The sequence below is a fragment of the Grampus griseus genome (assembly GCF_964374135.1).
Source record: "Grampus griseus genome assembly, chromosome: 1".
Taxonomy (NCBI): Eukaryota; Metazoa; Chordata; class Mammalia; order Artiodactyla; family Delphinidae; genus Grampus; species Grampus griseus.
Genome location: NC_139017.1, coordinates 95,001,457 through 95,018,671, shown reverse-complemented (window position 1 = coordinate 95,018,671; position 17,215 = coordinate 95,001,457). Strand labels below are relative to the sequence as shown.

The following is a 17,215-nucleotide window of genomic DNA, read 5'->3' as shown; positions in this document are numbered from 1 at the left end:
GTATGGGACTCTCTGTGCTCCGTGGACTTGGGTGACTATTTCCTTTCCCATGTTAGGGAAGTTTTCAACTATAATCTCTTCAAATATTTTCTCAGACCCTTTCTTTTTCTCTTCTTCTTCTGGGACCCCTCTAGTTCGGATGTTGGTGCATCTAGTGCTGCTCCAGAGGTCTCTGAGACTGTCCTCAATTCTTTTCATCCTTTTTTCTTTATTCTGCTCCTTGCAGGTATTTCCACCATTCTGTCTTCCAGGTCACTTATCCGTTCTTCTGCCTCAGTTATTCTGCTATTGATTCCTTCTAGTGTATTTTTCATTTCAGTCATTGTGTTGTTTATCTCTGTTTGTTTGTTCTTTAGTTCTTCTAGATCTTGTTAAACATTTCTTGTATTTTCTCAATCCGTGCCTCCATTCTATTTCCAAGATTCTGGATCATCTTTACTATCATTGCTCTGAATTCTTTTTCAGGTAGATTGCCTATTTTCTCTTCATTTATTTAGTCTTGTAGGTTTCTACCTTGCTCCTTCATCTGTGACATCCTTTTTTTGTCTCTTTTTTTTGGTTATGAGTGAGATTTTGTTCCTGTCTTACTGATTGTTCGGCCTGAGGCTTCCAACTGTGGAGTTTGTAGGCTATTGTGTAGAGCTAAGTTTTGGTGCTGAGATGAGGAACTTTGTGAGACCTCATTCTGATGACTATTCCCTGGGCTCTGAGGTTCTCTGTTTGTCCAGTGGTTCGGACTCAGAGCTCCCACCACAGGAGCTTCAGCCTGACCCCCGGCTCGTGAACTAAGATCCTGCAAGTTGCGTGGGATGGCAAAAAAAAAAAAAAAATAGAACAATAACAAAGTAAAAAAAAAATAGATTGGGAAACTGACAGATATGTTAGAAAGAATATAAAAATAAAAATAGAGATGAATCAACAACCGGAAGGTACATCAGTACCACAATAGTAAAAAAGAGGAGGAGGGAAAAGAGAAAAAAATAAATAAAGGAAAAGGCCTTGGCTGTGGAGGGCAGGGCCTAAGCAAGGGCAAGGTTTGGGGGGTGGGTAGGGCCAATGCTCAGGACCCACAGGGCTGGAAAAGGCCCTGGGGGCTGTGGAGGGTGGGGCTTAGGCTCAAGGAACAGAAGGGGCCCAGGTGTGCCCCCCACCCCTGGTCTCAGAGAGCAGGGGACCTCACCTGGGAGGCCAGCAGGCTTCCTGGGCCTCAGTGGGTGGGGCAAACGCCCTCCTCTCCTCTCCTGCTCCTCCGGTCTGGGAGGGCTCCTCCTGCCTGCCTCTCCTGATCTCCCCGGCCTCCCTCCTATGCCCCCAGTGATGGGGGGCAGCCTTGGAGTGCAGGGAACCGGCCTAGGAGCTCAGCAGGCTCCCCAGGCCCGAGTGGGCAGGGCAATTGCCCTCTGCACCTCTCCCACTCCTCCCAGATGCCTCCTCCCACCTGCCTCTCTTGATCTCCCCAGCCTCCTTCTTATGGCCCCAGGACCCACGTGGCCTTGATGGGGCTTTGGAGAGGGGGTACCGGCTTGGGAGCTCAGCAGGCTCCCTGGAGGGCCAGGCGATCGCCCTCCACTCCTCTCCTGCTCTTCCTGGAGAGTCCCTCCTGCCTGATCTCCCTGGCCTCAGGGGCACAGATCCTGTCTGGCCTCCATTTCTGCTCCCCCCTCAGTCCCCCCACATCCTACTCGTTCACTTGGGGGTTCCTCCCATCTCCTTGGGCGTCAGAGTCCCCCACTGGTGGCTGGCAGGTGCCCTAATCGTGGGGAGATGCTAACTCTGTGTCTTCCCACACTGCCATCTTCATCCTATCACTTTTGTTTCTGTGGAGAGAGGAAAAAGAAATCGCAATTTGTAAAAACCTTTTGAAGAACATTTTGATCATGATAGTAACCAATACATCCTTGAAAATCATTTCTAATTATATTAATTTCTCCTACATAACAGAAATTGGGTTCAACATAGGAAATATGTTGACACAAAAGTTTCCAAAAAATTTAAGAGCCTCAAGAAAGGAAACTTGAGCACTTCTGTTGGCTTGGTTCTTAGTGGATGGTGTGTTCTCATAAGGGCCAGGACCATGTCTGTTTTATTCGGCACCTTATCCCCAGCTTCTAGCACAGTACCTGGCAGGTAGTAGCTGCTCCATCAATACCTATTGGCTGAGGAAATAATGAAATCCTGGTCTCTGAAGGAGTTACATAGAGGTTAGGACCACCTGGTGGAGATAGTATTGAAACAGTCATGAGTTAGGCAGCTAATGGGGCCTGATGATACTTATGGTGTCTTCTTACTTTGATTCTATAATTCCTTATTCTACGATAAGTTTAAAAAAACCTCACCATTGACATAGGCTTAAAAGAATGACCATGATAATATAATCAGTTATGCTACTGACTCAGAGTCACACACACAAAGTGTTTTTTTTAAATTAATTAATTAATTAATTTTTTGTTGCCTTGGGTCTTGCTGTGTGTGGGCTTTATCTAGTTGCAGCGAGCGGGGGCTACTCTTTTTTTTTTTTTTTTTTGCGGTACGCGGGCCTCTCACTGTTGTGGCCTCTCCAGTTGTGGAGCACAGGCTCTGGACGTGCAGGCTCAGCAGCCATGGCTCACGGGCCCAGCCGCTCCGCAGCATGTGGGATCTTCCCGGACCGGGGCACGAACCCATGTCCCCTGCATCAGCAGGCGGACTCTCAACCACTGCGCCACCAGGGAAGCCCGGGGCTACTCTTTGTTGCAGTGCACAGGCTTCTTGTTGCGGTGGCTTCCCTTGTAGCAGAGCACAGGGTCTAGGCGCATGGGCTTCAGTAGTTGTGGCACGTGGGCTCAGTAGTTGTGGTGCACGGGCTTAGTTGCTCCGCGGCATGTGGGATCTTCCCAGGCCAGGGCTTGAGCCCACATCCCCTGTGTTGGAAGGCAGATTCTTAACCACTGCACCACCAGGGAAGTCCACAAACTGTTAACTGAAGGTTCATCTCAGCCTGGGCTGGAGCTAAGGATGGGGAGCATGGGGACACCTGACAGCTGTTTTTTTTTTTAAGTTAGTTTATATATTTAAAAAAATTTATTTATTTACTTTTGGCTGAACTGGCTCTTTGGTGTGGCGCACGGGCTTCTCTAGTTGCGGTACGTGGACTTAGTTGCAGTGAAATGTGGGATCTTAGTTCCCCAACCAGGGATTGAACCCGGGCCCCCCTGCATTGGGAGTGTGGAGTCTTAACCACTAGACCGCCAGGGAAGTCCCTGACAGCTGATATTTTGCAAGTGCTTGTCTAGAACCAGTATTGCCTTAACAATGTTCACAGTGACGGTCATTCTCAAAGGCCCTCGGGGGTTGAACTCTCCATAATTTTCAAGATACTTGCTCTGATATTTATATATATTTTTACATATGTTTATTTTGATCCTATGATCTATTTTTTAAAAATTTCTTGAGTTAGAATTATCTTTCAACCCCTCCCCCCAATCATGAAAAAGCATTACCTTATTGCCTGGGTTTAAAAATTTTGTATTATATTTGAAACCATAGCATCTTCTGGACAGGGTTTAATTTCAGAGTTTTTGTGGGTACATTTGCTGTATTTTGTATTTCTTGTTGTGTTTCCCTCTCTTACAGCTGGTCTTGGAAGAACAGGGACCTTGATAGCCTGTTATGTCATGAAACACTACAGGTTTACACACGCAGAAATAATTGCTTGGATCAGAATATGCCGGCCCGGCTCTATTATAGGACCCCAGCAGCACTTCCTGGAAGAGTAAGTATAGTGTCTCCATTATCACATGATGTTCTTGTTCCTGATTATTTCTGCCGCTTTTTCCCTGGTTGTGGACTATGTCAAGCCCGTGGTTGTGAAATGGCTGCATTGTTAGAGAAGGCTGTACCTCTAATGGAACGTTGTTGATTTGACAGCTAATGCATTCTAACTTTGTACCTTTTATATTTCTTAGATCAGGTGAGAGTGAGGAGAAAATCACAGAGCCATCTCTGCCTACCTTTTTTCTGTCATTTTCTATGTGTGATCTGGCTACAGTGCAATTTTCTTATGTCAGCCCACTTGGCACTTTTCATTCTTTTTTTTTGTTTGCACATCTAAAAGCAGAATGAGAAAAAACACACTACAGAGGTCAGTCCAGGATTTCGATGACATTGCCGCTCCTCTGACAACTAACTAAGCTGCTCATGTAGCTGCAGCTTATGAGTTACCAAGGAAGAAATAAAGAAGACTGGGTTTTAGTCCTGGCTATACCGCTAACTAGCTTTATGACCATTATTTAGAAGAATACTTACAAATTCCTTCCTTCATCTGTTCACGTACTCATTCATTAACTGTTTGTCAAACCCCAGCCCGCAAGGCGGAGAGGTTTAACCTGTAAGAGTACAATCCTTTCTGATTTCCCCTTAAAATTTCAGAAATTACCATTAATTTACCCATTAAGAAAATGAAGAGATGAAATAAGCACTAGCTGCTTTAGGTCCAGCTCTAAAATCAATTGGTGATGTCTTATACTGAAATTTCACTTTTTTCTTTTTATTCTGGTGTGGATCTATATGGAATAGCATTCTTTTCCAGATAATTTCTTTCCCATTTAAATCATTTTATGTCGGTGAGAAACAAATGATCATGAATTTCATAGAAAGATGCTGTAAACAAGCTTTAAGCATCTGAAATGGATAAAAGGATTTGAGCTTACTGAGCAGTTACTTTAATTGTCAATCCCAGAGGGAATAAGTGATAGGAAAAGACATGCTGAAACATGTGCAGTTATACCTTAGCTTAAAAGAATGAGGTGGAAGTGTAATGAATACACAAGGAAAAAATACCCAAGAACAGGATCATTAAGAAGACAAGTTCCTAGGTTTTTGTCCTGTGAGATACAAATAAAATAATTATATTATTTTAGAGCTTTCTTCTTGTCAGATTCTCTGCCAGAGGTTTCCATTATTTTGCATTATGTGTGCCTACAGCATGGGACTTTGTGCTGTGTATCTGCCAGGGGCTTGTTGTACTAATTACTTACTAAAGTTGGATAAGTGGCCTTAGGGTTAGAAAACAAAAAACATTCCTAAACCTGGATCTTTAAGCCATCTCTTAAAATCATTGTTTGGAAGAAAGTTCATTCATTAGGTACCTACCGAATACTCACCTTGCCCCTGGCTCTCTGCTAGGTACAGTTCACAAGGTGAGGAGATTTTCCTGAGAACACCGCTGGTCAAATTCACCTAAATGTCTCAGGCCACCAGATGCCACAACCCTCCCAGTTCATGCCTGCATACTCCTCCTTCCTACTCCCTACTCTGCCTTCTCTCTCTGCCATGTCTCAAAATAATAACAGAAGAAATTAGGGTTATGAGGCAAAGGCATTCTAAGTTGAAGGCTTTTTCATTTATAGATACTTAAGCGGCAAAACTTAGGTTATTTACTTAGGTGTGAGTCAATACTGTAGTTTTCTACTATCTGTGAATCTGAGGTGCAGGAATGACTTCCTTATATAACGAGATATTAAAATCAGTTATTACTAATGTTTAGGTCAGAACCTTCCTGAAGGCAGGTTCTCGATCTGAGGCACTATACCTTCTATATTTTGCAGTATTTCCTATAGAGCCATTTCTATGGAGAAATGTCTGCATTACTCATGGGCTTTCACAGGCTTTTCTGATTGCCTCCTTCTAGGTATCGGTCTATGGCCTAATTTACTTTATGCCTCTAAAGTGGCACCAGACGTAGTATTTTGCTTTACTTAATTGTGTACACTTATTTTGTTTTCTCCTTCTCTCCTATTTTCCTTATTCAAGACTATGTCTTTTGCAAATATTTTCTCCCATTCTGAGGGCTGTCTTTTCATGCTTTGCGATGACCTAGAGGGGTGGGATAAGGAGGGTGGGAGGGAGGCTCAAGAGGGAGGGGATGTGGGGACATATGTATGCATATGGCTGATTTGTTGTACAACAGAAACTAACACAGTATTGTGAAGCAATTATACTCCAATAAAGATTTAAAAAAGCCCAACTCACTAAAAAAATAAAAAGAGACTATGTCTTGATGTACCTCATGGCAGAAGACATACTTTACTGTGTTAGTGACATTCATTCTTTCAACAGATGTATGTCAGGTGCACACTCTCTGCCAGGCAATGCTCCTGATCCTGGGGCTGCAACAGTGAATGCAACAGACGAGGTCCTTTCCTCCCAGGGTGTCAGTATCTCTAGTGGAAGGAACACACAATAAACAAGTGTATAAGTTTATATACAAGATGATTTCTGACAGGGACATGACAATAGAGGCCAGCAGCAGGGGAGGGAGATGACTGGGGGGGGGGAAGCCGTTCTGGTTGGTGTGAAATAGTATCTTAATTTGTATTTTCCTGATGACTCATGATCTTGAACACCTTTTATATATGTATCTCCTTTGTGAGGTGTTTGGACCAAGTCTTTACCCAGTAAAAATTTTTTTCTGTGGTAGTTCTTTCTTTTTTAATTAAAAATATTTGTTGAAGTTAATATAAAAACATTATTTTTCACAGTACTATATACAGAGCTGATGTTGTTATTCTACAAATTATTTAATATTAGGGAAAGCAGTTAAGGTTGTATCTGGCAACTTTACAAGAGCACTTTTGCTTTTCGTGAGATTTTTTTTAAATTGAGGCATGATGGACATAAAACATTATATTAGTTTCAGGTGTACAACATAATGATTCAATATTTGTATATATATTTTAGATATGAGTTCTTTGTCAGATGTATGTGCTGTATGTTTTTTAATGAGCAAAATTAAAATTTTTGCTGAAACTGATTTTTAAAAATTAACTTCTTATCCTGCAACCTTACTATTTTCATTCATTAGTTCTGGTAATTTTTTTTTTTTCCTTTTTTCTCGTTGCTAAGATTTCCATTACAGTGTTAGTTAGAAGTGGTGAAAATGGACATCCTTGTCTTGTTCTCAGTCTTAGGGGGAAGGCATTCAGTCTTTCATCGTTAAGTATGACGTTAGCTGTGGGGTTTTCATAGATGACCTTTATCTGAATGAGGAAATTACCTTCTCTTTTTAGTTTGAGAATTTTTATTAATAATGGGTATTGAATTTTGTCAGTTTTTTTCTACATTTATCAAGATAATCATAATCGTCTAATGTGAATTACATTGATTTTTGAATGTGGAGCTATGATGTGCATGATGTGCTATTATTTTTTCATATGGCTGGATTCAATATGCTAATATTTGTTAAGGATTTCTGTGTCTGTATTCATGAAGGACATTGGTATGTAATTTTCTTTTCCTGTAATACTTTGGTTAAGTTTTGGTATCAGGGTTATGCTGGCTTCATAAAACAAGTTGTGAAGCATTTCCTTTTCTATTTTCTACAAAGAATCTATGTATTAGACAATATTGGATTTGAGGGGGTGGGATGGGAAATTAGGGGACAAGAGAGTCATTTGGAAATAAGGGCCTGGTTGATGTTGGATTACCTGGAAGTGTTGATCGTCTGGTGTGACAAAGGTAGCCCAGGATGTGAGCCATGATGGGTTTTGTTCTGAAAAGCTTTTAGAGCCAGTGGGTCATCAGTAGAGGCCAGAGGGTACGAGTCCTCTGATGACTTTCTACCCAGCAACTTCTGGGGTATGGTAACCAAGGGGATGAGGGACCACTTGCTTAGGTGGGTAGCAGAGGAGCATGAGGCGCCAAGGTAGTCTCCGCTCCTCTGCAGAGCGGTGCTGTGGTCTGCTGGAGGAGGTGCTGGGTCACAGGGAGCCTGGGGGGCTCTGGTGGTCAAGCACTTCTGTTCAGTTCCTTCCCTGACTTTTTCTAACCATCCTGCTGGGCAAGATTATTTAACATGCCTTTCTCTAACCATTCCAAACATGACCTCAAGCCTTCTTGCAAGCTACATTTTATGCCAGTAATGATTTTTCTCTTACCTTTCTCATGTTGCTCCTATTAGCTGATAAAAGTTTACTTCCTCTGTTACATATAAACCGTGAGAGGGAAAGGGTTCATTTATGGTTCTACTTTCTTTTAACAAGCTCCTAATGATAAAACTTTAAAATAATTTTCCATCTTGAACATTACTGTTACAATTTTCTGTTGGTTTTAAGTTTTTTTCAGTAGTCTTTAATATACCTGTCCATATCATTCTTGTCCCAGATTGCAGGGATGCCTCCTTTTCTCCCTCATTTCCTGCCTTCCTTCCTTCAACAACTATTTGTTGAAAGCCACTGGTAGGCAGTGTTCTTTGCACCTGGTAAGCTGCAGTGAAAGAGTAATTTCTGACCTATAGAGATGGAAGAAAAAGAAAGAGGAGGAGGAGAGGGGGAAGGGGGAGGGGAGGAAGAAGAAGGTGCAGGAGGGTTGATTGGTTGTGTGGTTAATAAACAAATGCATAAATTATATAGTTTCTCTGACCATGATTGGTGTGATGCAGAAAAATGAAGCACAGAAGAATAGGGGAAGGAAGAGAAGGCAGTTTTTTTTTTTTTTTTTTGCGGTACGTGGGCCTCTCACTTTTGTGGCCTCTCCCGTTGCGGAGCACAGGCTCCGGATGCGCAGGCCCAGCGGCCATGACTCACAGGCCCAGCCGCTCCGCGGCATGTGGGATCTTCCTGGACCGGGGCACGAACCCGTGTCCCCTGCATCGGCAGGCGGACTCTCAACCACTGCGCCACCAGGGAAGCCTGAGGAGGCAGTTTTAAATAGTGTGGTAGTGGTGGGGCTCATAGAAGACTTTTGAGCAAAGATCTCGAAGAACTGATAGAATAAATCGTGGGTGTTTTGGAGAAGAGGGTTTTCCTCTGAGGGAACAGCTGCTGAGGCTCTGAGTGGGAATGTGCCTGAGGACACCATGGCTGATGGGGAGAGCAAGGGAGGTGAGGCCAAGAGGAAAAAGATCAGATCAGACATCCTTCTAGGCCTTTGTAGGAGTTTGGCTTTTCTTTGCGTGAGATGAAAAGTCAGCAGAGGGTTTTGAGCAGAGGAGTGAAGTGATCCAACTATAATACACACACACACACACACACACACACACACACACACACTTTTTTAATTAAAATTTTTACTTTGGGATAATTGTAGATTAACATGCAGTTGTAAGAAATGACAGAAAGAACTCTTGTGTACCCTTTACCCACTTTCTCCTAATGCTACCATCTAGCAAAACTGTAGTATAATATCACAATCAGGATATTGACATTGATACAGTTAAGATATAACGTTTGCATCACTGCAAGAATCCCTCACATTGCCTTTTTATAGCTACTCTCACTTCCTCCCTGCCCACATCCCCTCCTTGACTCCTGACAACTGCCAATCTGTCCTTCCTTTATATATTTTGTCATTTCAAGAGTGTTATATATATGGAATTATAGAGCATGTAACCTTTCAGGCTTGGTGTTTTTCACTCAGTATAATTCTCTGGAGATTCCTCCAGGGTGTTGCATGTAGCAATAATTGTTCCTTTTTGTGACTGAGTAGCATTCCAAGGTATGAATGTACTGCTGTTTGTTAACCATTCACCTGTTGAAGGACAGCTGAACTGTTTCCAGTTTTCAGCTGTTATGAATAAAGATGCTATAAATGTTCATGTACAGGTTTGTTCAAACATAAGTTTTCATTTCTGTGGGTTAAGTGCCCAAAAGTGCAATTGCTGAATTGTATGGTATGTGTTTAGTTTTATAAGAAATGTCAAACTGTTTTCCAGAGTGGCTGTACCATTTTACATTTTCACCAGCAGTGTTTGAGTGGTAGAGTTTCTCTTCATATTTGCCAGCATTTTTTTTCAGCCATTCTGCTAGGCGTGTAATGATATATCTTTGTGGGTTTGGTTTACATTGAAGTTGTAAGTAATAATGAACAACTTTTCATGTACTTATTTGCCATCCCTATAACTTTTTGATGAAGCATCTGTTCAAATCTTTTGTTTATTCTTTGAGTGATTTGTTTTCTTATTATTGAGTTTTGAGAGTTCTTTAATGTTCTAGATACTAGTCCTTTGTCTGATAAATGGTTTGCAGATATTTTCTCTCAGTCTGTAACTTGTCTTTCATCCTCTTAATAGAATCTTTCACAGAGCAAAAGTTTTAAATTTTGATGAAGTCAAATTTATCAGTTTTTTCCTTTTTTAGATCATGCTTTTAGTATCAGATCTAAGATCTCTTTGCTTAGCCATAGATCCCCATAAGTTTGTGACTCCTTTTGAGTTACTTTTGTGTAAGATGTGAGACTTAGGTCAAGGTTCTTTTTTTTTTTTGCCTATAGATGTCCAGTTGCTGTGGCAACATTTGTTGAAAAGGTTATTTTTTCTCCATTGAATTACTTTTACATCTCTGTCAACAATTAGATGGGCATATTTCTTTGTTCTTTATTCTGTTCCATTGATGTATTTTTCTATTCTTCCTCCAATACTGTACTCTCTTGATGCTGTACTTATGTAGAGAGCCTTAACAGAAGAATGACTCCTCCCATTTTTCATTCTTTAACAAAATTGTCTTAGCAATGCCAGTTTATTTTCTTTTCCATATAAATTTTAGAATAATCTTGTCCACATCTACAAAAATATCATTCTGCAATTTTGATGCAAATGTGTTAAATCGCTATATCAGTTTTGGGAGAATTGACATCTTTACTGTTGTTGAGTCTTCTAATCCATAAACACAATATGTCTTTTCATTTATTTATATCTTCTTTGATTTCTTTCATCATCATTGTTTAGCTTTCATCATATAAGTCCTGTTTTGTTAGATTTACACCTAAGTATTTCAAATTTTTTGAGTGATTATAAATGATACTGTTTTTTTAATTTCAGTGTCCATGTATTAATTGCTCATACGTAGAAATACAATTGACTTTCTATCTATACTTATTTTGTATCCTGAAATTTAAGAGAGAGAGAGAAAGAAATGTGTGTGAATTCCTGGGGATTGCTGCATAGACAATCATGTCATCTACAAATAGGGAGAATTTTGTTACCTTTCCAATCTCTATGTCTTTTACTTCCCTTTTTTCCCTTGGTGCACCAGCTAGAACTTGAATAATTGTGGTGAAAATAGACACACTTCTCTTGTTCCCAGGCTTGGTGGGGGAAAATATCCAGGCATTCACCATGAAATATTAATTGGAGGTTTATCAAGTTGAGGAAGTTCCCCTCTATTTCTGTATTTCTGAGAGTTCTTATTATGAGCAGGTGTTGAATTTTGTCAAATGCTTTTTCTGCACTGATTGATATGATCATGTGATTTTCTTCTTTAGCCTGTTAATATGGTGGATTACACTGATTTTTAAAAAAACATTGAATGAGACCTACATCTCTGGAATAAACCCCACTTGATCTTATAATGGGGAGTTTGCAAATAAGATCAAGTAAAAGATCTCAGAGTGAAGAGATTATTCTGGATTATTCTGGTGGGTTCAGTGTAATCACAGGGACACAGGAGGAGTCAACTAGACAAGAAGGTGATGTGATGATAGAAACAGAGATTGGATTGAAGCTGGAGGACGGGACCATACACCAAGGAGTATGGGCAGCCACTGGTGGCTGAAAAAGGCAAGGAAACAGATTCTCCCTTCCTAGTCTCCAGAACGAACCAACCCTGCCAACAATTTGACTTTAGCTCAGTGAAGCTGATGATGGACTCCTGACCTCCACAACTGTATGAAAGTAAATATGTGTTCTTCTAAGCCACTAAGCTTGTGGTAATTTGTGAGAGCAGCTTTGTTTAGAGAAGAAACTAATACATCGGTGTACATTGTATACATTTGGGTAGATAGTCAGTAAATATGTACAGTAAGATACACAGATCCTAATTTGAACATGTATATTCCAGACTTCTCTTATTCATCATATTTCTACTTTGGAGTATTTGATGTAGTAGAGTTGCATGATTGGCATGTCATTTAAGGAAGATTGGGCTGCAGCAATGTATAAGATGAATAGAATGGAGGGAGATTGTAGTCAGAGAGGCTAAAAAGGAGACTACTACTAAAATCTAGGGGACGGGGACTTGTCAAAGGGGCTGGAAGTTAGACCGAAGAATTAGAGATGGGCACCAGGTCATTTCAAGGAAATATATCTCAGGCTTTGAAGACTGACTAATGATATGAGAAATGAAGAGCATGATGTCAGTGATGACGTAGAAGCATGAATAAGTAACAGGTTCATTAGGAAAGAAAGAGGATTAAAAAGTTTTCTAATAGGTTTTCATCTGTCGAAAATGACTGAGCAAGTTAGAGGGATTGCATTCTTTCAGAAGTGAAAAATCCAGTCAGTGCTTTTTAGATAATGTTAATTCTAAATCTGTGACTTTAGGAAAGCTGGTTCGTCACATCGTGCTAGTCCTTGAACACCAAAGTGTACCCAGGTGTTGATTTCTATGCCTTGAAGAAACCTTCCTCTTAATGTCACCAGCAGTAAGAGAGATGTTTATTAAAATCCTTGTGAGCTGATGAATTTATGTATTGGCTGATCAAGACATCCCTTTTGTAACGGACTGAAATTTTATATTTACATTTTTTCTAGGATATAAATAAAGCTATTTGCAAAACAACCATCAGGTGTTTTTCTTCTACTTGAAGTTCATATTCTTAAGCTAAAAATACCATTCTGCACCCAAAATATGTCTTCTACCAAATATCCTCAAAGTTCTTAAAATGCTGCACAACCATGCCTCTTTTATTACTGAGACAAGTCTAAACTCATCCTTCTCAGAGAGAGCCTGTAGAATATATATAGTATATAGACGGGATCAGGCTGCTTTTTTTTTTTTTTTTGGTGGTATGCGGGCCTCTCACTGTTGTGGCCTCTCCCGTTGCGGAGCACAGGCTCCGGACGCCCAGGCTCAGCGGCCATGGCTTATGGGCCTAGCCGCTCCACGGCATGTGGGATCTTCCCGGACCGGGGCACGAACCTGTGTCCCTGGCATCGGCAGGCAGACTCTCAACCACTGTGCCACCAGGGAAGCCCCAGGCTGCTTTTATGATTTGTTTTGTTGAATATTCACTGTGTGATACTATGCTGACCTCTGGATCATGATCCATTGAAGCTTTCATTCATTAGAAAGGGATCCTTGAGGGACAGGTATGCAGTTCCCATGGGGACTTTCAGCTCACAGAGATCCTTTACTTACGGGAACTGATATGATGTTGTTATTGTTTTTATTTTTTAAAATCCTCCTGAGGCAGTAAGAACTCAGAGCTTAAATCTGGATTCTGCAGGGAGTTCCGTATTTGCAAAGTAGAGCTTTCACTTTGAAGTTATCATTAAGAAAGCAATGTTGTGGCTGAACTCTTTTGTTCCTAAACCCATAAATCAGAAATTGCCCCATTCTGCTTTATTATTGTAGATATTTTCATCAACTTCCAGTAAGTTGGATATTTTTCAGCATTATAATTTAGTTATAAGCCTTCGGTTATCTGCAGTACTTCTCAGCTATTAAAGTGTGTAACATTCATTTGGGGATTTTGTGAAATGCACTTTCCAACAAGCTCCCAGGTGATAACTATGCTACTGGTCCACCAACCACATTGTGTAACAAGAGTCTGTGGCTCATTTTTACTTGTAGGTATCAGCTTATACAACATTTAGTTTGGTGCTTATGGCATTTGGTTAGTTTCACAATTGGATTGAACAACAATAGAAATTAATAGTTCAACCACTGGTTTTTATTTCAGGAAATTACTAAAAATAAGATGAAGAAAACCTGTTCAAGAAAATGGAAAAGTGCTTAAAAATGTCTAACAATAACTGCTTGGGTTTTAAATTATAATTTATTTATAGTATTTTTTTAAGATACATGGGCTAGGTCAAGAAATATGGATTAAATTTTTTTAATAATCTTTTTTGAAGATTTAAGAACTTGTCTTTCCTAAAATACAGTACTTAAATTTTGAAATATTGTGAACAAAAGAACTTAATAATAGACAATATTGTGATTTGTTTATTAAACTAACAAGCACATTGCATAGGTTTGAGTTTGCACTGTTTATTTGACAGTCATATTTTTGCAGTTACAGTTATATTGCTTTTCAGTATTTACTGTTGCATCATTTGATCCATTTATTGACTCTCAGTTGGCATTGAATCTATTGGCTAAGCAAAAATAAAATTCTAATATGGGTCTAAGTAAAAAGGATAAGGTATATGTAAGAATTTTTGGCAACGATGGCATCAGAAATTTATCTTGAAATACTCATATCAGTTACTGAAGATAGAAGATTGAATGGTTTTTGTTTTGTTTCCTTTTTTTTTTATTAAAATGTTTTATTTGTTGACTGAATAATGCTAGTTCTATGTTTCCTGTGTAAAAGGGTTAGAGTTGGAAAAACAAAATGTAAGCCATAAAGCATTAGGTTTACTTATAAAGTTTGTACTTTGGTATGATACCAGTGATCTAGGTCCTAATTGTGGGGTTCTATCCCTAAATGAGAATTAGCTAGTTGAATCTTTTTGGGAATTCCCTAAGTCATTTTTTTCTCTCCTTGTGTATTTCAGAATCAAGAACTTTTCCCTACACCCTCATAAATTCTTTCTAAGCATCTTCCTATTAAATCTTCCATTCTTACTCTCCAAAGTAAGAGTAGAACTCCTTGAATACCTGTCTCCTTCCCACCCCCTGAATCTTGGGTACTGCTGTCTAGTCTGTCTTCCTTTGATATCAGGTTAGACCATTTCATTAGTCCAATTCTTTAAACCAGGAACTACTCTGTTTCCGAAAGAGCCCTGGGGCAGTGGAAGGAGGCACACAGGGCAGATTGGTGCTCAAGTCACAGCTAGAGGAGGCCTAGGTTGAGCTAGAGAGTTGTTTGGGTTTCTATATGAAATGACCAAATGGTGGCTTTGGATGGACACTGGGGTCAGGATTAGGTCATACTAGAAAAAATATGCGTTGAGGATGGAAGAAGTGATGAAGAGGAAGAGTTAGGATGGTGTGGAGATGGGATTCGGTTACAGTCAGGAAAGTGAGAGAGAAGAGATCAGCCACAAAAAGAAGCTGCTGCACTGTGGCTGCCACTGTGTTCTGAATTCAAAACCAGGAATATTTGTAACAATGCAACTGACCTGACTTTCTTTAGAGGAATTTTAAAAGCAGTTTTTGTTTTTTTTTAAAGACTCATGAAGGTTTTATATCAGAATTAGCTATGACTTGGCTCGTAATGAGGCGAAGTTAATTAGTTCTTTCCTTATGTCCCAGGCTTGGCTAGCCCAAACCTGACTAACCTAGGGCCAGGACATGGCCAAAAATAATGACCCTAGCACTGGTTACTTTTCTCAACAAGACTCCGTTCAAAGTTACTTCAAAGCACTTGTTCTTTTTTGGTAGAGGGTCAGTTATGTCACGCTCTCTTAGAAAATGCACTACTTTACTGGGGGATTTACTTTGAGTTGGTGTGTTAGCTTCACAGGATTTGATTTTTAAATGCTGAATACTTAAAAATACATGTTTTACTTCTTCTGTTTGAGATGAGGCTTTTAAGGAGTAATAGGCACCACAATAAAAGCTAACGTGGTTTCCACTGTCATTAAAAAAGATATTTGCGTGAAGTGCTGCTTTTTCTTAAGGAGCACTTGAGTACAGCATCGCTCAGCAACACATAAATCAACTTTGACACCTTATCATCTGTATATTCAGGTTTAAATGAAGTCTTTCCAGTGATGGGACAGATTGAGTCTTTTAAACTGAACAAGTGAAAGGTGTCATGTTGTCATCTTCATCTTTAGGTTGGCAGCAAGTTTATAACATTTTGGAATTAGAATTTTTTTCAATTTGTCCTCTTGGGCCTCCAGCTTCTCAGCTTCTGTTCCCTCTTCATGTTTTTTATACCTAAATATCCTTACAGGGTCTTCTCTTCAGTTCTGAGATCTAAGGTAAGCCCCTTAGCATGGTGCGCAGAGCTTGCTAGGAGCTGCTTCCCTTCTCCTCTTCTCTGAAGCAGAAGGGCTTCAGCCAAGCCAAACAACAGTTTTCCATACATGCTGCGTTCTTTGATATCACTGTTTCTTCAAGCCCACATTGTTTTTTTTTGTTGGGGAATACTCTTGCTGACTAAGCCCTGCTCGTCTTTCTAGATAATGTCTGGATTCTCAGACAACTTCAGTCTGATTCTTTCAGTTTGAGTTAAGGGCCCCTTCTCCTAGGCAAGCAAATCTTGGTCATAGCGCTTTAATATTGGATTTCAGTTGTTTACTTTTCTCATACTAACCTCGGAATTTCTTTTTTTTTAATTTATTTTTATTTTATTTATTTATTTTTTATTCATTTATTTATTTTTGGCTGCATTGGGTCTTCATTTCTGCTCGTGGGCTTTCTCTAGTTGCAGCGAGTGGGGGCTGCTCTTCATTGCGGTGCGTGGGCTTCTCATTGTGGTGGCTTCTCTTGTTGCAGAGCACAGGCCCTAGGCACATGGGCTTCAGTAGTTGTGGCTCGTGGGCTCTAGAGCACAGGCTCAGTAGTTGTGGTGCACAGGCTTAGTTGCTCCACAGCATGTGGAACCTTCCTGGACCAGGGATCGAACCTGTGTCCCCTGCACTGGCAGGTGGATTCTTAACCACTGCGCCACCAGGGAAGTCCTGGGAATTTCTTGAGGGACAGGAATTCTGTCTTATCTGTTTATCCCTGTCCTTTCTGGGTGTTTCATGTAGCTGATTTTTTCATTATCTGTGACAGGGCTGAGTTTTCTTTCCTTGTGAAGAAGTAGTTCTTTATTACTGGGGGGTTTTGACCAGAGGCCCAAGACCTCTATTATTTATAAATTTAATAGTTGTTTTTTTGAAGTATCCATACTGTGCCAAGGGCTGTGCTTTTGTTTACTACTACTGGAGGGATATAGATTCAAGCATCATATAAAAGGTTATGCTAGATGTAACAGTAAGTGAAAAAAGTTTGGAGGAGCAAAAAATTAAAGCAAGAATTTTTGAAGATACAAAGTATCAGGAAGGCTATTCCATGGTTTTATGAAGATTTCCACAAGGGGAGAAAAAGTTAAGAAGAGTTCGTTTTGAATACATATTTTTACAACTGGTATAGAAAAATTACCTCATCAATTTATGTATCCTAAGCTCAGGAAACACTCCTCAGTAGTTTGCTTCCAAGAAGCAAAAAAAATCTGCCATGATAGAAGGTAGATACTGCCATACTCCTTAGTGAATTGGTGTGTGTGTGGATTTCTGGAATTTTAATTTTATTCATATATTTAAAAAATTCACCAAATTTTTATTTTAAAATTTAATGTATTT

At 40.0% G+C, this 17,215-nt stretch overlaps 1 protein-coding gene across 4 annotated transcripts in view; it reads left to right on the top strand.

The window, feature by feature from the left end:
* CDC14A (cell division cycle 14A) overlaps positions 1-17,215 on the top strand; it is a gene marked incomplete at both ends in the record, with an annotated part of 163,767 nt that overhangs the window by 127,367 nt on the left and 19,185 nt on the right. For all 4 annotated transcript variants that reach the window (XM_082669730.1, XM_082669729.1, XM_082669728.1 and 1 more), the window contains one exon: positions 3,613-3,751. In XM_082669730.1, coding sequence (XP_082525856.1) covers positions 3,613-3,751 — 139 coding nt within the window. The remainder of the gene's footprint in view (positions 1-3,612; positions 3,752-17,215) is intronic.